Source organism: Pavona decussata, unplaced genomic scaffold (genome assembly GCF_977016875.1).
Source record: "Pavona decussata unplaced genomic scaffold, jaPavDecu1.1 SCAFFOLD_46, whole genome shotgun sequence".
Taxonomy (NCBI): Eukaryota; Metazoa; Cnidaria; class Anthozoa; order Scleractinia; family Agariciidae; genus Pavona; species Pavona decussata.
Genome location: NW_028145468.1, coordinates 482,501 through 506,203, shown reverse-complemented (window position 1 = coordinate 506,203; position 23,703 = coordinate 482,501). Strand labels below are relative to the sequence as shown.

Genomic DNA, 23,703 nt, shown 5'->3' with positions numbered 1-23,703 from the left:
ACACATGTCATGACACTGGTCAACGCTTTCGCTGCGACATCTTTTTGCGCCATTACATTTTTACTGAAATTCTGCGAGCTTGTTAGAAAGCCAGATCTCATAAAGAGTTCCTTGAACAGTGAAAACCGCATAATTTAGAACCTTTATTATTGCGGTAGACTCTCGCGAGCGACTAATATGTTCACGTGACAGATAGCGTGACGTTCTTCTTACTCTGCGTGCATGGGCAGCACGAAAGTGGCGATATTTTCTAGACATGACAAGGGCAAAGTCTTGTTGTTTGTTGCTACAACCATGTCACGCTACACATTTCTCAGTTGAATGCACGCAGTCAACAACTTTATGCATCATAGTTACTACGTTTAGCATTTAGAGAAGACAAAGAAGTTAAGTGCCAGGTAAAATCTTTCTCCAATTCCTGATTACCGCATTTGGGAAAAATAATGGACCTGAAACATTAACAAGATCAGTGTTACATTGATCACGTGAATGAAGGAAGAACGAACGAGCGAATGAACGAAGGAATGAGTGACTGATTGGAAGGAAGGAAGGAAGGAAGGAAGGAAGGAAGGAAGGAAGGAAGGAAGGAAGGAAGGAAGGAAGGAAGGAAGAAAAGAAGGAAGGAAGGAAGGAAGGAAGGAAGGAAGGAAGGAAGGAAGGAAGGAAGGAAGGAAGGAAGGAAGGAAGGAAGGAAGGAAGGAAGGAAGGAAGGAAGGAAGGAAGGAAGGAAGGAAGGAAGGAAGGAAGGAAGGAAGGAAGGTAGGTTGTGGCTAATTGAAGAAACAATGGAATGAAAAGCTGTCCTGGAAACATAGGTTTTCTTTATTAAACTTTCCTGAAACTCAGACATTTCAGTATTCCTGGTGACAGAAAAGAAAAAAAAAACCATACTGAGATTGAAAATGGCAATTAAAGTTTAATGCTATGTCGAAATTCTTTGAGCACATAATTTTAGAAAACGATTCGTGTAAATTCTTAGACCGCGTTCCATTGACTAAGCGAAACAGTACTTAGATTTCTCTCTTTAAGTAAATTTGCGAAAACACTTCTGCAAATATTCGTTGACACATGGTCATTTTTAAAGAGCGACTTTATTCTCCAGTACAGTCGAACCTCCCCTAACGGCCACCTCACGTAGTCTGACACCTCTCATAAGTGGACACTTTGTCATGTTCTCAGCTACATCAATTAACAAACACTAAATTTTTAGCCTTTTTAACCTCCTAGAAGCGGACACCTTTCTTAAGCGGACACTTGTTCTGGCCCCAAGGGTGTCCGTTTAGGGGAGGCTCGACTCCAAAAACTTCTTATCGGGGATTTCCTGTCATCATTGTAAGTATTCCTATTCCGTAATAGGGTCAATCGAACGCACCCTTAATAACAATAACAATAGCCTAGTGGTAACACACCAGTGTGAACCGCATTAGCTTGTGCAATTTGAATTATATTAAATGAGGTCACATTAAGAAGCATACTCCGGTTCCGGTTACACTGGAAAGAACTCAGTAGGGTCATTATGTGGAGCCACTGCTCTTTTTTAGTCAATTTTTTTACCGGTAATTCCAGTTTAGCTTATATAACAGTGAAAAGCAAAACCTGAGAAGAGAAATAACCTGAAAATGTTCGGAAATACTTTCAGACTCTTTTCATTTGTTAGGAAGAAAACCAAAAAAAAAACCCGTTTTTGTTTTCGCTTTCTTTCTAAAAAATGTGACAACGAAAGTTATCGGAAAATTATAAAGATGAAACACCATAAGAATAACTTTAACAGTCACCTCTCCTTTCCTGACCAGGGAAACGATAAAATTTATACCTCTTACTAACCGAATTTGGTGTCCGTACTGTAAGTTACGGACCTAGTTTTCTCCTTTGATTTATAAAAACTCGGTCCGTAACTTACAGTTAGGACCGAGAAAACGAGGTTAGTAAGATAGTCATTATATCTCCGAGGTTAATTGGGCGTGCGGGAAAGGAAAACGTTGAATCAAACTTTCGAATTTAGCGGGCCGTACAGTGAAATACGGCCCGCAGAATTGACCAATCACACCGCGCATACTAGCTGAGAGATATAGTAATATATACTATTTCACCAGGCTGACCTTACAGGACAAGTTCAGGTGCTGTTATCAATTAGGGCCCTGGACAAATGGGAGAAAGGAAAGCAGCATACAGCTTGTACTGTGAATGGCCGAAGACATGTTCGACCCATTACCGTCTCAAAACGCTAAAATGTTTTCTGAAAGGGACATTCAGTTAACCGCAATTTCAGTATTTGTTTGTTCTTAAGGAGAGACACTTTTCCTTCTAATTAATATCCAAAAGAACTATAGATTACCAGCCGCAACTGGAATAATTTCAAATTCGCTTCTGATTTAATCCTTATCAATAACTTCTCGTTTCAAACAGTCTGCAAGCGCTCTGCGCATGGCTAGCTTCTTTGCCTCGTCCTCGCTGCTCTTGGGAGCCGGCGAATCAACCTGTTCTCCGGCGGTGACCCGACGAGCTGCTTGGGCGGACGTCGGTCGAGCCTTCGGCTGCTGTTCGGTATACTTCGTCAAGTTTTTCTCTCGTTCTTGCCTTTTTAACGCGAGGAGTTTGTCTCGTTGTTGTTTTAGGTATTCAGTGCGTCTCTTTACTTCTTCTGGTGTTGTTTCCTTCGTCTGTTTGCAGATATCAAACAAATAAAAGAAAGAAAAACAAACAAGAGTATTTTAAGAATTTAATTTCTACCAAAATGTTGGATACCAGATAGACCGATAGGTAGTTATTAAAAATTTTACATCGCAGCCTACTAAAGCTGAATTGTGTAAAATGCATGTACCATGTAGAAATAAGTATATTACAAAATGCAACTGATAGCAAAGGTAACACTAAATTATGGAATAGTAAAGGTAACGCCTAAAGTTGCTAATATAGAAATGTATAATTATAGCAAAAATTTCTTTGACTCCCTTACTAAACGGCTGCTCTGAGTGAAATTTCTTATTTGTTAAATTTGAAGGGTAGTTGGGGGAAGGGTTGGGGTTTACGTAAAATTACGAATATGAGTATGGGATGAACTCTTGCACTGGTTTGAAAGTTGTACCAGTATCATAAACACCCCTTTTTCTTTTACAACACAAACGCTCCAAATACCACATTCAATGAAAGCATAACAGTGCCTAAAACCATACATAGCAATGTCTTATAGAGCGATTTCCAATTGAGTGTCGTGAAACCAAAACCAAAGTAATTACTCTGGCCAATCACAACAGATGTAAACAACACAACGAGCCAATCAGAATTCGAAGCAAATACATGTAACCTGCGTCAAGCGCAGGAAAACGCGTGCGGCGAAAAAACGATTGGTTTTGGTTTGGATTCCCATTGGTTGAGAAAGTGGCGCGAGTTTTGTTAACCAATCACAGAGCGTAGTAATGCAAAACCAAAGCAAACACGAATTGCTTTTGACACTCAACTGAAAACCGCTCTATAAAGGAATAACACTTTACCTGTACTGGCTTGGCAGAAGAACTAGCTGCAGCATCATCCTTAGCACTTTGCATCCACCCTGCGGCAGCATCCGATGGCGTGCTTGTAGCCTTCTTTGGCTTCCCTGACAGGGGTGGTAGACCTGTGGTTTTTGACTTTTCTGATGGTTTGGTGTCCTGTGTTGGTGATTTAGCTTTCACAGGGGAGGGTTTGGGTGCTGGTTTACTCTCCACGGGGGAGGTCTTGGCTGCTTCTTTGCTCTCCGCAACGGGTGGTTTAGGGGAAGATTTCACCGTAGATTGTTTAACTTCATCACGTAATTTTTCAGCCTCTGCCGTTTGCTGCTTTTGTGCTTCAAGTGACATTTGAAGAGCTTTTTCTAATTCTTCTTGTTCTTTTTTAGCTATTTCCATTAACCTTCAAATAAAAAAATATACAGAGATACAAGTGTGAGAGTCGTGTAGCACCCAAGTGGTGATAAAAATGGAATAAAATATTATATTATTATATCAGAGGGCCATTTGAAGTGAAGACTTCTGTCTTACAGTTCTCTGGGCTGGCTAGCCCTCTGAAAGAGATTTGGTTTGCCAAGGTCAAAGTTAAATCTTTGACCTCAGCGGGATTCGAACCCACAACCTCTGGATTAGATCACCAGCGCTAATGTCATTCCATTTCTATCAAAATACACAGAGATGCAGGTTTAATAGAATAAATATATATAAATATACCATTTATTTGCCACATTGCAAAATCAACTGAATTAAAGGGCTACAAAATTTACAATCAATAAATAATTAAACTACTACTACTATAGGAACAATAAAAATATCTTAAATAACTATTCACATATTCACATATTTACTATATTTCACAGAGATGCAGGTTTAATAAAATAAATATATATAAATATACCATTTATTTGCCACATTGCAAAATCAACTGAATTAAAGGGCTATAAATTTACAATCAATAAATAATTAAACTACTACTACTATAGGAACAATAAAAATATCTTAAATAACTATTCACATATTCACATGTTTACTAGCGAATCAAATAAAGGAACCTGAACGCTGGCTCCTATCAGGAAATTAAAAAGTTGGTTTCCTGTGTCCTCAGAGTAAGATTTAGAGTGCCTAGATGCATTTTTTAATTTAAGAATAAAAAAATAAAAGAGTTAATAAATAAATAATGAAAAAATACATTTGTGAGGCAAAGTCTCTTGCTGCCTAACAGTCTGTTGAGGAACACGTCTGAGCATTCTACAAAGTCACTTCAAAAAGTGAATGGAAGACCCTTGTCATCTTAGCTATTTAAGTAGCAACACAGACAAAGCTGAGAGAATTTAGGCTTGAATTAGATTCAAATCCATGATATTCAGATCAGATAACACTGTAATCTGAGCTACTTAACCATATGGAAGCTGGTCATTTTGTGTCTACAGTACAAATTATAACTGATGTCAGTTGATCCCACACACCCAAGCTGATTTGCGACATTTTGCTGGCATGCAATGCACCAGTGAGAGCTAAGAGGGTCACAAAGACAGAGCCAAATTCTCAGAAACAACACTTTCAAAGAATTGAAGGAAATACAAGAACCTTTGTAGTGCTTTCCAGAAATGATAGCAGTGAGCCAAAGGAAAATAAAAACAGTAACTGACAGTAAATGATTTGAACCCAGGAGTCATGTCACAAGCACGTAAATTATGATCATCCAGGTGAGAGAAGGACTGTTTGAGGTGACATTGACTGACGTTTCGACAACCTGAGTGGAAGTCCGCTGAAGCGCCAAAGATGACTTCTGCTCAGGTTGTTGAAACACCAGTCAATGTCCCCTCAAACAGTCCTTCTCAGGACTACACTCACCTGGATGATCACAATTTACGTACTTATAAGGAGGAGGAGTTGTTACCTGGTGGTCTCCTCAGACACCACTCTATCCAGTGCTGGCAAAGATAAAGATCGTCTAGACAGATATCAAAGATAGCATTAGTCGAAGCTTTCTCAGACAGAAGACACAGTGGATGCAGAGCAGTTGGCATTAAACAAGGAGGACGGGCTTCATTAAGGGAACTCATTACAGCAAGTTTGTTTGAAGAGGACCCACCTTGTCTGAGGTAGGGGGTATTGAGGACACCAGCTATCTAATGAACATTTGAGTTGATACAGAAATATTCAGCTAGAAAGAGTCAGTATTGCTAGATGAACAAGAAAAGCGAGGTTTCAATCTCCCTGTTAGTTTTTACTGCTGGATAGAAGGGTGACTATGCAATAAAGACACCATCTTTTGAGATTGAGGAAGATTGAAGGGGGAGGGGGGGGGGGAGGGAAGGGGTGCAAGCCAAGATCACCATCTATTTTGAGGTTTGGTGAGTCCTGCTCATTAAGTAAAATAGTCTTGACCACTTTACTAGCTAAGTTGGCAATTGTTGTCTGTTGTCTGGGTAAGAAAACCGTGGTCATTGTTGAAAAGAAAAACACTGCAAGGAGCTGTTCACCAGTGAAGCTTTGAATGTACAGTTCTGCTCAAAAGTGAGCTACCTACCCCTTGCAAGACACAACTTTTGTCTTGTGATATGGTAATGGTAATATATTTATATACTGCACAAATAATAGTGGTTAGAGCATCCAGACTAGTAACTTAAAGTTCAAGGCTGGAAGGTTGTGGGTTCGATTCCTGCTGGGGGCTCAGAAATTTTTTTTTCAGAGAATTTCATTGTGAACATATTATCTATTTCAAAGCATTATTATTTTTATAATGATGATGATGATGATGATTATTATTATTATAATTATAAATTAAAATTATTATTACTGTATTCTGCACATTTTCCTAAGTCGTGTGGTAAATCCTTCACTCTAATTACCCTCTCTGATCATTAACTTTTTGGTGATCAATCACTCAAATCCTAGCAGTATACATAGTCTAATGGCCTATTAGCTCATCAGTGGTAGAGCATCCAAAATAGTAATCAGAAGGTCTTAGGTTTGACTCCTCACAGGAGCACTCACATTTCCCTTTTCTGAGTATGCCTGTGTCACTCACTAAATAATACATGATTCTCACTAGCTTAACCTGTTTGCAAAAAAATATTCTTCATTCCTAACCTCTCACTTTCCTCTTTAGACTCTGCTATTGTTTTCTCCAATTCCTGCTCTATTTTCCCTTTGGCATCTTTCTTTTGTGATTCGTATTCCTCCTTTGACCTTCTCAACACTTCTTGCATGATAGCCTCCTCATCCACAGCTGGAGCGGGTGGGGCCCCAGTGGGTTGGGCTGCGCTGGGTGGGGCAGCGACAGGTCCAGGCATCGGCATCGGCATTGGCATAATTTGGACGTTGTGTATTTGTTGAATAATCTGCAAAGCCTGCAACTGCAGCTCGATGTTTTTCTGAATCATCAGCCTCTTGAACACCTCATAATCTTCAGCAGCCCACATATGTTCAAAGATATCCTTTAAACATGACGAGAAAAGAGTTACACTTGTTGGTTGCTAAACCAATGTGATGTTAATAAATAATCAACGATTGTGATTGGTGAATTTACGGAAATGGATTGTTTATTCTGGGCCAATGATCACTCGCTTTATATTGAAAACCAGCACCAGGTCCCCAACATGTGAATATGACACATAGAACGCCTGTTGGCTCATTTGTTCAATGAAAGAATGCTTCCAGGTGACTTTTGAGGCCTTTTGAAAGATAAAATGCCTTGAGATAATGTTTATTTAATAATTATTATCAGTGAGAGAACTTAACATAAAGCGAGATTTTGCTCTTTTTTTGCTTAAATTGTGCAATTTTGTACAAATTCTGCGATTTTTCATGAATTGTGCGATTTATTGCGAGTTTAGGTCAATTATGCGAAATTGCAACATCGCATAAATATATCAGAAGCCCTGAATAATAAAGTTATCTGCTCCTATCTTATCTTATCTTATCTTATCTTATCTTAAAACGTAAATCCTCTATACCAGCTCTGTTTGAACTTGTCTAAGGGACTGTACATACTGACAGAAGTGGTTGGGATCAAACAAGCTATTAAGTGTTCACCTCTTAAGTACCTGCCTAAGAGAAAGACATTTTAGTGAACATTCTAACAAATCAAGACTCTGCTACCTTTTAGCTGAGGGGTCGTTTTACTGTATAAATATTATAATCACAGACTTAACGAAACTACATCTTTGATATCATATTGTTCCGTAGAAAAGCTTTATTTTCTATTCCATGTAGGTATCCCCACAGTACCCCTGTAGATGGTAGTATTTTGTACACGCATGCGCGTGTCATTCCGGACCACGAGGTTAAAAATGTCAGCCATGTTTGTGTTTCTTATGAAACAATGGAATTAAACCGTTGTTGTGTTGAAAATCTTGTCGTTTCATGAACCTAAGAACATTCAGAACAGATATTTTTAAAGATAAGACTCTCAAACTTGACCATTTAACTTATTTTTAAATGCTCTTTCCAGCAGTTTCAATAGATATTTGTTACCTGGCCTAGACTAAATTTTCAAATTGCATCAATGAAGGTCTACACCCTACTGGGCCAGCAATGCACATGTTGTAGGTTAAAATGAATCCAGGTTAAAATGATTTCAACCTAGGTTGATTTGCATTTTCCTTTGTTAAGGTTGGGTAATTTACATCTGAAACAAAGGAAAATACAAATCAACCTAGGTTGAAATCATTTTTAACTGGGATTCATTTTAACCTACAACATACATGTACAGTAGATGTTATGGTCAAAATAAAATTAATGAGGGACTACCCCTGGAGAAAATAATTTATTCCCAAGACTGAACTGCTACCTCAAAGTTTCTGGGAAATTATCTGTATTTCTTTGTCAAGTTTAATACTCAGCCCCACTAGCACTTGTGCCATAAACACCACCGAGGGTAAATAAAGGTTATTTACATTAATTTCATTTTTACATTTCTCCTTCATAAAGATCTATGATTGGGAGTATTTAAGTCACACTAAGAGCTTATTAGTAGCCCACACGGCCGGAGCTTAGCCTGGTTTCTGTAGCATGAAGAAAGTAGGAGTAATGCTACTCCCCACTGGATGGGATGCTAGTCCATCGCTTTATGTTACCCCCAGCAGTATGTCGCCAGTACCCAATTATTTGCCTGGGTGAAGAGAGATAATGTGGAGTAAAGTTTCTTGTCTAAAGAAACAACACAGCAAGGAGGAGACCAATGTAACCTTGAAACATCAACTGTCCTATTAAAAGTCTGATGCACTATAACCATGCACTACACATCTGTGCCTCTACATGGTCGAGAGCAACGTACCCTATTTAAGCCACCGAATTGTGGACTGCCACTTCCATCTTTGCACGCTGTCATGAACTGCTCTTCAGATATCCCAACATCCTTCAGAAAACTTGATAATAAAGACTCCACCTTAAACAAGAAAAAGGAACAGTCCCTGAAAATAGATGTAACTTCATACCATGTGGAAAATAAAACTGACGAACAGAAATATCAGCAAAAAAACAACCTAAAATTCAACACTTAGGGTACAATGCAATACAAATATACAACTTTTATGAACAAATTGTCCCCAACTTGAGGGTTTTTCAGTGTCAATTACAAAAATGCATAAACTGAAATATTAAATGATTCTTACAGAAATATCAGCAACAACAACCTAAAATTCAACATTAAGGGTACTACAATTTCAACTTTAAGAAACACGTCCCCACTAGGGCTTTTCAGTGTCAATATTGTAAAAATGAATAAATTAAAAAAGTAGATGATTATTTACACAAACACTATACGATCTACGATTATTATTATTATTATATAATGCTGACTAGGAATTCATAAAAAAATAATAATTATATAACTAAGCAGGGTTGTTCTTAATTTATGCTTAAAGGTGGATTTCCACTGTCAAGTAAATTTTACGTGCGTACAGACGTTAATTTAGCTGGCTTTACGTACGTAAACAAAATAAGAAGCGACGTATCAACGGCTTGCGTAAACGTAAAAAGTTGAGCGCTGTTCAACTTTTTGTGTTTACGTACGTAAAGCCAGTTAAATCTACGTCTGTACGCACGAAAAATTTACGCGACAGTGGAAATCCACTATAGGTGCCAATGTTCTTAATATATAACTTCAAAGATTAGGGTGTATAAACATCATACTCTCAGCCAGTTCTCTGATTGATCAATGGTTAACAGTACCAATAACTGAACTTGCATCAGCACATCAAGTAATATGAATTTTTCAGGTTTTATTAAGGACGGTGCCTACTATTGTTACTGTGCATACGTTCTGCGCATCTGGAAACACTCGGGTTTCCTATGGGTGGTGCCTACTAATACAGGGATAATTTTGCGCGCTTTAAAACTATGCGGAGAAAGCAGAACTTAGCAAGCGATTTTGGTATCCAAAAAGAAAATTGGGGGTAACCATACATTTTTCAGAGATAACAAAGCTTCAATTTGGAAAAAAAGCGCCTTACATTGCTTTGTATTTTGCTGCTTTTTAAAACAATCGTTGCATAGTTATCTCTAAAAAATGCATGGTTACCCCCAATTTTCTTTTTGGATTTCAATAGCCGCTACCAGGATCTGCTTTTCCCGCATAGTGATAAACTGTGCAAAAATACTTCGTTATTAGTAGGCACCCTCCTTAACAGAGTTGAAAAGTGGATTCGCTCATGACCAGGCCAAATTACTAATAGCAATCCTGTTGATAAAACTAAACATTCTTTTCCACTCCCCACCAAAGCAGCACCATAGTTTCTTTAGAAACTACCCCCCCCTCATTTACGTTTAATATGACATTGATCCCAGGTGTCTGTTGGAATGGTTTTATTATCAGCTTGCTTAACCGCAGATTAAAAAAGAGATCATGCAATGGTGATTTTTTTGACCGAAACATCTGTAGCATATGGAAGAGTTAGCATCTCTGAATTAGTATAACTGGAAATTTATTAGCAGTTGTCCAAATACATGCTACTTACAGTCAACCCAGGTCACGCGTGAACGATATTTTTGAAATTTGAACGGAGTTTTGAAATTTACACGTCAGTTTTGAAAATCACCAACGAGATTTCAGAGTTCCCGTATAAATTTCCCTACCTTATTGACGGTATAAAGCTATGAATTTTTATTTACATTGCAAAATTGAATATTTCATCTTGAATAACAATAATTATTGTTTCCCAAGTATTTTGAATCTTTTTTTCAGTTAATGCGTCTTTTTCGGAACGATTTCCAGAGAAATGTCCAACATTCCATTCACACGTCAGACATTAAAAAGAGAAATTCGAATGTTCATTTCATTCTTGGAAATACTTTCATGAGTGACCTGGGTTGACTGTAATTGGTTGCTAATCTGTTGATCTATCAATTTAATTCATTTGATTTATCACGCCAGCTACCAATGTCGAACAAAAACCTTATTCCTCGCAAAGCGAGGTTAATAAATAATGTCTGGCCGAAGGCCCGAGCGGAGCTAAGCCACGCGAATTTGAGCGAAAAATATATTTATATGTATATAAAGAAACTGTAAACTTCTGTGTCAAATGAAGATACTAAAACCAATGAAAAACGAAAGACTTCTTTTACTTTGCTTTTGCGCTACTCATTTCACCACTGTTGCGGCTCTTCAGGCATAGCTAAGTGTGTTTATTGACTGATTACATCACAGATGTAATTGACATTGTAATTACAATTATAATGGCTATTGTAATTTGAAGCGTGCGCAAGCAATTAACGTAATTTCAAATCATTAAGAACGGGTTTATATTTCGAAATAAAAAATCTCTCCTTATTCTTTCTTATGGCCTCGGAGGGGCTGGGAATGTATATATATCGTTGAAGGTGTCTGTGCTGTTGCCTGGCAACAGTGCAAACAAAGTTTGAATGACGCCAGACAAAGGGAAGGGCATCAACAGGTTGGAAGACAGGCTGGTGTCAGATGCAACTCATGTTAACTCATTGAGGGCTGAAAGTGTTTATTCATTGAACAGTGAAAAATGTTTACTATTGGTTTAACATGACCAAATTGCCAAATGCAAATGAACCACAGGAGGACGCACACGGGACAAGACAGATTCGCTGAGGGAGATTAAACAACGAAACACAGCGTGAGCAGCGAAGAAGAAGGAGACATCAGGAAACCACAGAGCAAAGACAAAAGACAACATCACTTCAAATTAACTGTCCACCCAGCCCTAGCTTCCCGAAGTTTTGCGAGTCACATATTTCTAGTTAAAAGTTGAAGAGAGGAAAATCAGGGGCACTTGAGCCATAATGTTTGGTTGGAAATTTCAAAAATTATTTGTGTCAAATGGGGAAACTTTTTTTCCAGTCATTCCAATCTTGCGATCTCATTGGTAAATAAAAAAAAACGTATATGATGGCACAACACAACAAAATGTTGATTTATGGGCATTTTGTGCAGATGGAATTTGGATAGTCTGTAATTTCTGTTCCATAATGACCAGTGGAGTCCCTCCAAAGGTCATCCATTTGTTCCAGAAAATTTCTGTTTCATCCTTGCGTACCATTTTTGTTTCAACTGGTTAAACTGAAATTTTTGGCTAACGGAAAGCGCCTCAGGTGTGAAAATAAGCCTCCTTTACAAAATATCAAACCAAGCAACATTTTGAGCATGAAATTATATTTGCTGTAAAAATTAAGAAAAACATTCGGAGGCACTCAAATGTAGTAAATAAACATGAGAGTTATGAAGATGGTTAAAAACTTGATGTGTCTGAGATCTCGGTTGTCAAAAAGACCAGCTGAATTTTTTGTTTGATTTTCAATTACCAGAAACAAAAAATTAAATATTTGCCGTTTAATAAAACATGCTCTTGAGTTTATCACAGGCGGAGAGGAAAATTTGACTAAGCGATTTTATGGAGTATTTCAACATAAATTGGTAATAAACATATACTATTCTCTTGCTTAGATATTTTAGCTTATAAGAAGTATTACGCCAAAAATTCCTAAAAGACGAGGAAGACAGGAAGCTAAAGGCACTTTCCACAATATAACCACAAATCATGGCTTGTACAAAGATCTTTCACGATGGATATACTTACCATCTTCTTGTAATTACTGTGTATTTTCTGGTATTCTTCATGATTCTCACTTTCTGGATCAAACACTGGTGGAAAGGAACAAAAATCGGAAAAAATTCAAGCTCGCTGAGTGTCAGCTTTCAGAAGCTTTCAGTAATTGACATAGCACCAAATTGCCGCAAACACACTCGAAAGAAAAAATTGAAAAAAATAAAAAAAATTCCTCATACCTAAAGAATTCTGCTCTATAAACGAGCGCACTGGAGTGTTCCATATTGGCGATGATAAGAAGCCGACAACGGCATCAAAGATAAACTCTTTTTCGACAGCAGACATCTTTATCTTCCGCTACAGTTGCTTCTGGCCATGGAAATTGCGCCTCAATATCGTGAGATCAAAAGTTACTATCTAGGGACGGGAGGTTTGTTTTGGGTAACTGTAAAACTTTTTAAAAAGTATTGAGCCTTTTTATTAAGTTAATAAAAAAATATTTATTTCATTTTCTCAACATTCCTCAATATTTTCAAAGGTGAAACAATAAAGATATTTACTTAACCTTAACTTAAATGATAATTCTAGCCAAAGTCATAATTGCTAACCACCCCTCCCCTGCTAAGACTGTCAACTTAGTAACGCCTCAGTTGATACGGAGAGTTGTCGCTGGAGACTTGTTATTTCCACGAATTTTTAACCTTTTCGACTGCAGGATGTTGAAAAGAAGATCTCAGTCAACAGATATAGCACCTCTTGTGAACAGTGCAGTTGACAAACTACAAGAACTCGGTACGGATCTCGAAATTAGTGGTATTTCATTGTTGTATTTCGAGAGAAGATTCGTTGTGTCCCGTTTCAGTTAAGCTTACAGCTGTAGCTTATATTCGTTCTCAGTTTGGCAGATTTGTTCTTGATTATTGATTAGTTACATTTTGTTGTTCCTAGGGCACAACATTAGGAGAAGCAAATATGCCGTTGAACCAGTAGATACCTCTGGGGTGGATGTTGTTGTAAAAGCTCTCAGAGATCTGGTAAATTAACGTTTAATACATCGTTCATTTCCAGCCAGTTTGTGTCCATCCCCCTGGACATTTGAAGTTTGGCAAATGCCCCACGGCAAGGAAAAAAGAGCCGTTCAGTTGACCTTTGGTATTTCTCCGTTTTGGTTTAGTTAGAGCTGGTTACGTTTAGTTACAGTCTGCGAGGATCTTTCTTCTATTTGAGTATGCTCTTCATAGAGAAAGTTTATGACAAATTTTGTGTCTTTAATAGGTGGTTTGCAACCAATCCCTAGAGATGCAAAAGACAATGGTGTGGCAGCCATGTTGGATGACAGAACCTTTTGTTTTGTCATACAACATGGCTGCCATACCGTTGTCTTTTTGGATCTCCAGGGATTGGTTGCAAGCCACCTATAGATAAACAAATCGTCATTATGTGCCATCTGTCTACTTTATGGCCAACCGCCAGTATGGGCAATGTATAAATATGCCCCATTAATGTCCAGGCAGAGGGAGGGGATGGACACTGCTGGATTATAACATGCTAGAGGGTCCAAAATAGGCTTTTTGAGTTTTCCATCCCACTTCCAGTAAGTGGCAATCAATCAATGAACCAACTGACTAATCAATCAATCAATCAATCAATCAATCAATCAATCAATCAATCAATCAATCAATCAATCAATCAATCAACCAATCAATCAATCAATCAACCAACCAACCAACCAACCAACCAACTAATCCATCCAACCAACTAATCCATCCATCCGTCCGTCCGTCCGTCCATCCATCCATCCATCAACCCAAGATTCCAATAGCTCAGATTCACTGGAGTTTTGCATGTGGCCTTCAATTCCTCCAGGAAACGTTGATCCAATGTTTTATCCATTGCTTTGTACTTTTTTTATGATAAAAACAGAAATCTTATTCATAACCACAGGTTTTTATTTCAAACTAAGCATAAGGCAATGGTCCAGGTTAAAACATTGGGGCAAATATGTTTCTTGAAAGAAGTGAAGGCTACAGTTGACACCCGATAACTCGAACCCTCGCTAACTTGAACCTCGCGCTTACTCGAACCAACATCGATTTCCCATGGATTTCGTTCATACATTTACTGTAATTATCCGAACCCTCGATGACTCGAACCTCCCGCTAACTCGAACCAATTTTCATTTCCCTTCAGGTCATTTTGTATATAATTTTACCCTCGATAACTCGAACCACATTTTTCAAGACGTGACAATTAAATTAAAATGTACATTGTATGAATAGAAGTGCACAGGATCATCGTTTTTCCTTATTTCCGGTCATTTTTTCTCAACTCCCGGTAACTCGAACTCCCGATAACTCAAACCTTTTTCTATTTCCCCTGAAGGTTCGAGTTATCGGGAGTTGACTGTATAGGCAAAAAATCTGGTGAATCTGAGCTACAACAAAAAAAAAAATAAATAAATAAAAAAGCACTATAGTTTGATTATGCACCAAGTCTTACAATTCTGAGATCCAAACTAAATTCTAACATTATATCGCTATTTTGTACTCGCCAAACTAAATTGTAATTTTATTTGTTTGTATTAGGAAACTGAAAGACTAAAGCTCCATGAATTGCTTGAGACAGAAACTATCACAGCCAGTGTTCTGCGCTACAAGTTGCAGTACTTCCCGAGCGACATTAAATCCGAGATACAAGGTATTTCTTTGGACTGGATGCAGTGATGCCGACATTACCTTAATTTTTTCTATTAATACTATTAATAATTTATAGATATATATATCTATCTCTAATTCCTCATTTTATTGAATGTACAGCTGCTGTTTATTCAGCGAGACAGTCAAATGAAGCTGAAATCAAGAGACTGAAGGTAATTTATCTGACAGATTTCAACAGTAGCAGTCACTTTCCTTGTTCCTCATTTACTAACCATTAGTTTGATTACAGCTGTAATCATTTAAAATCAATTAATATATATGAAAAAAATAATCTTATTTTCAGTTTTATCAATTTATATTTTTCAGACCCAGCTCAACACAATCATTAAGAACATTAAGTCCTTGGAAGGACGTCACCAAGATCTTGCAAAAGAAAATGCAAGACTAGAGTAAGTAATTTTTTACGTTCTAAAAACAGAGTCAGACACGGTTTTGTGATAGAACAGGGCTGAGACTGAGACTGTTTCTTGAGATTTGTTGATAAAGATGCGCATTTAATTAATCAATAGAACTAGCACAATGTGCAGCTAAGAAAATATCCATATCCCAGGCTCTTATCTATTCCAAGCTTCAAATTATTGTAAAATAATATTCTTTTTTTATCGGTGTCATATACAGCTGTATATTAATACATGTAACAATAAATTATTATTAGATCGAACAATCTTTGATGAGACAGTCAACAGAAAGCCATCAGAGGTCAATTTCCTTTCCGTGATGACCCTGACAACCACAAATGACATACATGCCAAATGGGAAATTTGTTTCAACCAATCAGATCTGGAAACAACAGAAAAGTCAACAACTAATTTCAGCCTGAAGAGAGATCTCACAAATCAATACAAAATTATGATTTCTTGCATAATAATCAATGTATTTTGATCAATTAGAATTTTGCAGTCAGACAAATTTCTATTTGGCATTATAATTATAGCTTTTTACCAAGCTCTTTAATTCAATATTAAAAGTGATTTATCTATAGTTACGGTATATTGTATGTTGACTTTGAACGATCACCCATTAGTCTGTGTTTCTATTCATTGTAGTAAGATAAAGATGAGGCTAGACACTTAAGTTGATATTGTTGAATGTTTACTTTTAGGCCTGAGCGTAATGATATGCAAACTGGACATGATGAGATCATTGCACTTCTCAATCAAAAGATGGCTGACAAGGCCAGGTAATCAATTCTCAGTGACAAGAAGATTTTTTTGTACTTACAGTACATGAATAAAATATTTTTTCTAATTTATGGTATTATATTAAATATTGAGTAATAGTCAAAATTATTTTTCATCTCTTCAGCAAGCAAATTACTCTTAACGAGACTCGTGACAAACTGAGAGAGACATACAAAAGGGTGAGTATATAGTATAATAACAATAATAATAATTAATAATAATTTATTCCTATGTAGCACTTATTCCTAAAAAGTCCACAAGCTCTTCACATCAAAATTACCTTAAAAATTAAAATATATTACTAAACTAAATAAAAAACTCAAAATCAATTCCCAGTGTTTAAAAACTTTTTCCCAATCAATCTTAACAATAAGCCTATCTGAAAAGGAAAGTCTTCAGGCGTTTCTTAAAGCTACCTACAGAATCGCACATCCTTAGCTCCAGTGGAATGGCATTCGAAAGCTGGGGAGCACATAATATTATTTTTTTCCTTTCAAAATTATCAAAAATTGAATCTTTGTTAATACATTTTGTGTATGCATGCACTAAATAACTAGTTTTTCTGGTCTGAAATCTTTTTGGGAATTTTGAGAAAATTATGCATGCCTTGTTACTGGGACAATGTACAAATTGCCACACCAACACACCAGAACAAAATTTTCGGGGGCAGTTTTATTATTAAAAAATATATCTCTCACTGAATATGATTTATTAATAAATCAAAATTAACATAAATTTATTTTTCATGAACACAGATTATTGACCTGGAAGACTCCATTGTCCAACTGAAAGAGGACTTGGTTCATGAACGGGAGGAAGCCAGACTAGAGAAAGAGAAACTAAAGCAGTCTGTGGTAAGCTTAAAATTAATATGCTAACAAAACTGAATTTTTTCAGGTTTTTTTGCAACAGTCTGGTTGCATACTTAGATAACTGCGAGAATCTTTCCTTCTATTTACATGACTTTGTAATTTTTCATCCCGGTGCATACATGTACACAAAAAAATTGTTTCATATATATTCATATTCATTTATTCTTCTGATAACGAAAGATTTGGAAAAACATTTCAGAATAAAAAGTAGCAAGACTAAAACATGACGTTTCAGCGACGACAATTGTCACCATTATCACATGTAAATTATTATAATTTCAGTAACGTTATATAATACACAATCAAGACATATAATTTTTACATTTGATAATGGTGACATGTCATTGCGGAAACATCATGTTTTACTCTCGCTACTTTTTATTCTGAAACATTTATTCTTCACAGGTACATTACGATTAACTCAGCGCATGACCAGCTCCCAGTTGGCTTGATAGCTCAGTTGGTAGAGCACTGCACCTGCATAGCAGATCTATATCATATGTTCAAATCCCATTCAAGCCTGAAATTTTTTCAGGTTTTTTCCACCCAGTCTGTTTGTGTAGATTACTGTAAGAATCTTTCCTTCTGTAATTATATTTTAACCTGTAATCTCTGTGACGTTCATAGCTGAAAAGTAGGCAATGGTCCATATTTGTACAATCTATATGTAGTGCATTGTTTGCGAGACTCACTTGAAGGATCAAATGAAGATAAGATTATAGTAGGAACAATAAAAGCTCAAGGTCAAGGGTAGTTCTTGTAGGCCTGTTGGCTTGATTTGCGTTCATCATGAGACTTGCACATGCAAAACTTGTTCGGTTAATTTGGTTCAATATAGTCATATAGAATGTGTCATTTGAATTACTGGCTATATACATGTATGTCTACACTATACCGGATAGCTCTTGTGCTGGCACCAAAAACATATCTGATAGGGCTTTCATTTACACACAAAATGCAGATTTCGGATAGATTTTTGTGCCAGACTAGCGATGCTGTGCTACTTTGGTCTTGAAAGTGAATTCTCACATATCGGATAGGTTTTTGTGACGCTTTCTTGAGGAGTGTGAACAGAGGATTGAACCAAAGTGAAGTCAACATCAAGGAGTGAGGATTGGATTCTAGTGGAAAGATGGCAGCGGTTTTGGGCCACTTCTCTTCACACCAGGATGGAGTATTTTTCACAGCAACAGTAAAATGCTATCCAGCATAGTGTAGACACTGAGCCTTAGCCATCATTTAAATGTTGCACTGAAGTCAAACTTAGTTGCATTACGAGCAGCGCATGAAAGGTGTACAGTAGCTGACACAAGGCCCGTATTTCAAGTCACAGCTACTTTAAGTACTAATTTAATTTTTTTTAAAAGAAATTATTCTAAAAAAATTCCTTGTAGGCTGACACCCAGAAGAAAGTAGAAGAACAGAGGAAGACAAATATTGAAAAGAGAAAGTAACTTGTTTTTTAATTTTTATGTTTATTTATCAAGAATAATCAAATTCCAAATTACATCACATTGCACGAGGTGACATAAAAAGCATTCTTTGACTACTTGTTTCAGGCAGAGTTTACAAGTTAGTTTAAATTTATCGTCATTTAATTCATACAACTTATAACCCATCCCAGGGCTTGTCAGTGATAATTATTGCTCAAGAAACATATCAAACACCAGGAAGTACGTGTTTTATCTGATTTCTTAAAACCTAGCTAGAAGTGGGTTGAAAAAAATGAGGTGCAGTAAAAGCATGCCAGTCAGGCAGGCTCAATGTTCAACGCAGCTGCACGTCTTCACAGGGCTGCAATGCAACACGCGTTAGCCCTGCAAAACTCTGTATGAGCCCCAAACGCGTATTACCGCCCAGAGGCCACAGGCCAACATTGGCTTGAGTCTAACTTAGCCTAAATTACATTTAACCTCATTAAAACAAACTAGGGTGGTGTTTGAAAATCAGACAAAGCACTCTTTCAAGTGTTTGTAATGACCTTCTAAATTATGATTCTTTTATCATTAGTGATTTCCTTTGTTTTCTAATCCCATTAATGTTTATTAATGAGTTTGAGAATGACATGTCCTGGTGTTTGTTTGTTCATCAGGGAGATTGATAAATTACAAGAAGAGTTGGTCGACAGTGAGTCAGTCTTAGACTCAAAAAGGAAGGTACTAAATACTTAAATGTTATTTTAATTATAATCTGAAAACATTATTTATATATTTATTTATTTATTTTTTTAAGGGCGGTGCCTACTAATAGCGAAGTATTTTTGTGCGGCTTACGACTATGCAGGGAAAGCAGATCTTAGCAAGGGCTATTGTAATCCAAAACGAAAATTGGGGGTAACCATGCATTTTTCAGAGATAATTAAGCATTAATATCTCTAAAAAGCGCCAAAATATAAAGCAATGTATGGGATTTTTCTCCTAAAGTGAAGCTTAATATCTCTGAAAAATGCATGGTTACCCCCAATTTTCTTTTGAGGTACCAAAAGCATTTGCCAAGTTCTGCTTTTTCCGTATAGTTTTAAACTGCGCAAAAATATCCCTGTATTAGTAGGTACCACCCATAGGAAATCCGAGTATCTCGCGATGCGCAGAACGTATGCGCAGTAACAATAGGAGGCACCGTCCTTAAATCAATATTTATACAGTCTGAGCATGCATTGCAGTTTAGCATAGCTAGTTTAAATGGAGCCATGATATCACACAAATTTAACAACATTTACAGGCATTTATAATGTACTAGACATCCACTAAACAGTCTATACAATAGTCATACAGTTAGATATAGGTTATAACTTCATATAAAATATCAGTGGTAATGGGTATTATTGCTTAACCCTTTAACTCCCATGGGAAATGTCGTATTTTTGTAGAACGGCAACTGTGAACCCCTACACCAACTGTAATACACTAGTTAAAAGGTTTTATCTGAAGCATTGTATAAATCATTCCAGCTATTAAGACAAAGGAAGTAACAGAAAAGAATGAAAAGTGTTTAAAACGAGAAAATAAAAACCTTAAAATACATCTCACTTCTCGCATACACTGGGTATACCCCTAAACTATAGCTTAATTTGCAGATCTCAGCACATACTGTAGTTTCTTGTCAAATGGTGACTTGGTCTTAAAAGCGTAAGAGAAAAAAGTTACAAAAAATGGAGGGGTGGTTAATCATACCTTATGTAGGAGGGGGGTATACCTGCCAACTTTTTGTGAGTCAAATGCGTGAGATTTTTGTCTTGTTATAACCGGGATTTCCGAAAACATCCGAGCCTCTTCCGAAGATTTCCGATGATTTTCCGAAGACTTACGAATGTTGCCGTAAATGTCTGAAGATATTCCGACGACCTTCGAACACGTTAATGCGTTTCAAACAGATTGTCGCCATTTGAAAGCTTTTGCGACTGTTATAAAGAACAAAGAAATATAATACATAACAAATCTGAAATGAAATGAAATTGTTTTTAGAACAGCTCATCCAGATTTGTGAGTCAGGCGTGAGAAATTGTCCTCAATGCGTGAGATCGATGTCTTTAGTCCGCAGGCGTGAGACTCACGCATAATGCGTGGGAGTTGGCAGGTATGGGGGGGTAACATTTTATGCTTCCATTGTGCAGATCTCTCCAAGATCTGTTTGGTGTCCAAATCCCAAAATTTATACAAATTAATTGACCCAATATTGAGCACGTAACGAGTTCTTGTGCCATATGGCACTCTTGGGAGTTAATTTAATTCTTAAATTCACTAAGTGTAGTATTAAATGAAGTATTGAACTAAAAGGCTGTTTGCAAATGACAAATCTGAGCCAAAAATAAAACAAACTACAACAAAAACAACCTAAAATTCACTTAAGACTGTTATGCACTGAGCCATTCAATTTGGGAAAAAATATCTGTTTTAATTTGCTACTTATTCCTTATTATGTAGATCATAAGGAAGTTTGAAACTTCCCGCAACCGACTGGAGGCACAAGAAGTTCAGCTGAACAGACAACTACAGAAGGAGATTAAGGATAACTCTAATCTCACACAAGAAGGGTGAGCACTAGACTGCGAGCAGTCTCTCTTTTGCTCTAAAATCCACGGGGAAGAACACAAGATATTCGAGTGAGCGCATGAGCAGCAAAGCTGCGAGTAGCACAGGCGCCAGACAGGGAACAAAGAGAGAACATCGTGCTCGCTCAGTTTTTTTGTGTTTTTCCCCACAGATTCTGAGGCAAAAGAGAAACTGCTTGCAGTCATACACGTCTGATACTATTGACCTGATACAACCCCAAATAGCTATCTTTCAATATTTGTACAGATAGACTAATTTTGTCCATTTGAACTATGTCTGACCAGTTCAAATGAACAAAGTTAGTCTATCTGTACTGGTCAAAAAATGGCTTTTTTGGGTCGTAACAGGTCGACAGTATTGAACAACCCTCAGCAAGGGATGTTTATTTATTTTAAAGACATGGACTTCTGAAAAAATAAGTAAATGGTTATAGAATCAAGTTAAACCTTAGTTGTTATCTCTTTTGCTTTCAGAAGTAAACCCTTGATCTTTTTAAGTCTGTACAATCATGAAACGTATGTGCAAGCACTCAAAAAATTTATTGCTTTCACTGTAGAAAGAACACAGGAGACAACGATCTGGGAGCACAGGAGATTAGTAGTAGATTGGTATTTTAGATTAGATTAGTATTTTAATAATATAATTAATGCAATTTTAGTATTTACTTTAAGTCCTGATGTTTTACCCGTGTATAAATAAAGTTAAATAAATAAATAAATAAATAAATAAATAAATAAATAAATAAATAAACATTTAAAGTATTTTACTTATTAAAATAAATTCTTGATTGGTAGCTTGAACTTGCCTGAGCTCTACCATCTTTACTTCCTTTACTTCACGTTTATCTCTCTTTTCAACCCCCCCCCCCCCACCCTGAAATGGAGTAGTATTGCATTTGAATGGGGGGGGGGGGGGACATGTCCCAGGAGTGGGGGTATGAATACTCCCATTAGTTGCTCCATGCTACTGAAACAGAGCTACTTGTAAGCTTTTTTCTTTGTTGGAGGAAAACTGCTTTGTTTACTCTGGAATTAATTTTGTTTTTATTTTAGGATGAAAATTGTCAAAGAGCACAATGAAATGGTTGAGGGCTTGGAAGAGAAGAAGAAATCATTACTGGTACAACTGGAAATGGTATGAATAATTAGTACTTACAGAGACTAATAAAGTGCCGTTATATCAGGAATGTACAGTATTTGAAGTAATGTTAACTGGGTTGCGCCTCGTGGTTTTAGACCCGATAAAACACGTGCAGCAAGTTTTTTGAACGGATTCAAAAACATTCCTGGAAAAGCGTGTGTCAAGAGAGTTCATGCTTTTGTGAACGTTGGAAATTAGCATACGAGAAAAACACCACATACCAATGAGGAGTGTTTCATCAGCTGATAAAACACCGCATACTAATAACGAGGAGGTTTATCGATGTAAAGTCACTGCACATGATGTATTATCGACCATCTGAATCGGCTAAGTCAATGGGCTTATGAATTAATAATGAGTTTTTGAAGGGCTGAGAGTATATCATCTCATTTCCAGTGTATGTTGGTATTCATGCGGATTGTGTGTTAAACTATAGACAGAAGCATAATAGGCACATAATTTAATGTTTCTGCTTATGTACAACTCTCTGTAATTGTTTGTTTCATTTCATACATGAAACTTCAACTTTGCCTGTAGTTCAATTTAGAGAAGGTTTCTGTTTTCTTAAGATTCAAGCAAACCTTAAAGAAGCAGAAGAAGAAGACAAACAACTGACATTTGAAAAAGAATCTCTGAAAAAAGGTAACTTTGACATTACAGTCGACTCCTGATAACTCAAACCCTCGCTAACTTGAACCAATTTTCTTGTCCTTTTAGGTCATTTTCTATATAGTTTTACCCTCGATAACTCGAACTCCCGATAACTCGAACCTTTTTCAATTTCCCTTGAAGGTTCGAGTTATCGGGAGTCGTCTGTATTTGTGTTCATGAATCAACACGTACTTCCCTGTGTACTGTAACATGGAACAAAGCCCAACTCTTTTCGTTTTGGTGGCTAAAATCCTCGCGGGGGGGGGGGGAGGGGCGGGAACTACAGCAATTACCTTTTGGGTTCTCAGGAACACACCCCCACACAACAGCAAGGCAACATTCCAGATTGGAGTAATGAATGAGGTCTGAAGATGTCTTTCTTTTGTTATCTTGTCTGTATTGTTGCTTTTTTGTTAGAACTTGACGCTGCGGTTGAACTTCAGGAACAGGATGCCGAGGTTGTTCGACAGCATGAAAGAACGTGAGTGTCCTGTTTTGAAAACAAAAAAAGAAGCAAGGAATGCACTCTCCCTCTCTCTTCTCTCAACCGAGAAGTTGATCAGGCAAACATCTACGGAATCA

General features: G+C 37.0%; 2 protein-coding genes across 4 annotated transcripts in view; one reads left to right on the top strand and one right to left on the bottom strand.

Moving 5' to 3' along the window:
• Positions 1–12,906, bottom strand: part of LOC146482330 (uncharacterized) — a 45,159-nt gene extending 32,253 nt beyond the window's left edge. The window contains exons 1-7 of one of the 3 annotated variants that reach the window (XM_085107192.1): positions 12,748–12,906; positions 12,539–12,603; positions 8,770–8,880; positions 6,582–6,928; positions 5,386–5,439; positions 3,492–3,888; positions 1,597–2,660 (exon numbers count right to left, since the gene is read on the bottom strand). In XM_085107192.1, the coding sequence (XP_084963318.1) occupies positions 2,373–2,660; positions 3,492–3,888; positions 5,386–5,439; positions 6,582–6,928; positions 8,770–8,880; positions 12,539–12,603; positions 12,748–12,853 (1,368 nt within the window). In that variant the 5' untranslated portion in view covers positions 12,854–12,906 and the 3' untranslated portion in view covers positions 1,597–2,372. Of the gene's footprint in view, positions 1–801; positions 2,661–3,491; positions 3,889–5,385; positions 5,440–6,581; positions 6,929–8,769; positions 8,881–12,538; positions 12,604–12,747 lie in introns of those variants that run through there. The other 2 variants (XM_085107193.1, XM_085107194.1) reach the window with 2 other exon arrangements.
• Positions 12,907–13,156: 250 nt separating this feature from the next.
• LOC146482329 (coiled-coil domain-containing protein 175-like) overlaps positions 13,157–23,703 on the top strand; it is a 23,462-nt gene continuing 12,915 nt past the window's right edge. The window contains exons 1-14 of the mRNA XM_085107168.1: positions 13,157–13,300; positions 13,457–13,542; positions 15,094–15,205; positions 15,325–15,377; positions 15,532–15,614; positions 16,328–16,405; positions 16,531–16,585; positions 17,162–17,260; positions 18,673–18,728; positions 19,371–19,434; positions 21,202–21,311; positions 22,383–22,464; positions 23,040–23,112; positions 23,539–23,602. Of these exons, the coding sequence (XP_084963294.1) occupies positions 13,225–13,300; positions 13,457–13,542; positions 15,094–15,205; positions 15,325–15,377; positions 15,532–15,614; positions 16,328–16,405; positions 16,531–16,585; positions 17,162–17,260; positions 18,673–18,728; positions 19,371–19,434; positions 21,202–21,311; positions 22,383–22,464; positions 23,040–23,112; positions 23,539–23,602 (1,091 nt within the window). The 5' untranslated portion in view covers positions 13,157–13,224. The remainder of the gene's footprint in view (positions 13,301–13,456; positions 13,543–15,093; positions 15,206–15,324; positions 15,378–15,531; positions 15,615–16,327; positions 16,406–16,530; positions 16,586–17,161; positions 17,261–18,672; positions 18,729–19,370; positions 19,435–21,201; positions 21,312–22,382; positions 22,465–23,039; positions 23,113–23,538; positions 23,603–23,703) is intronic.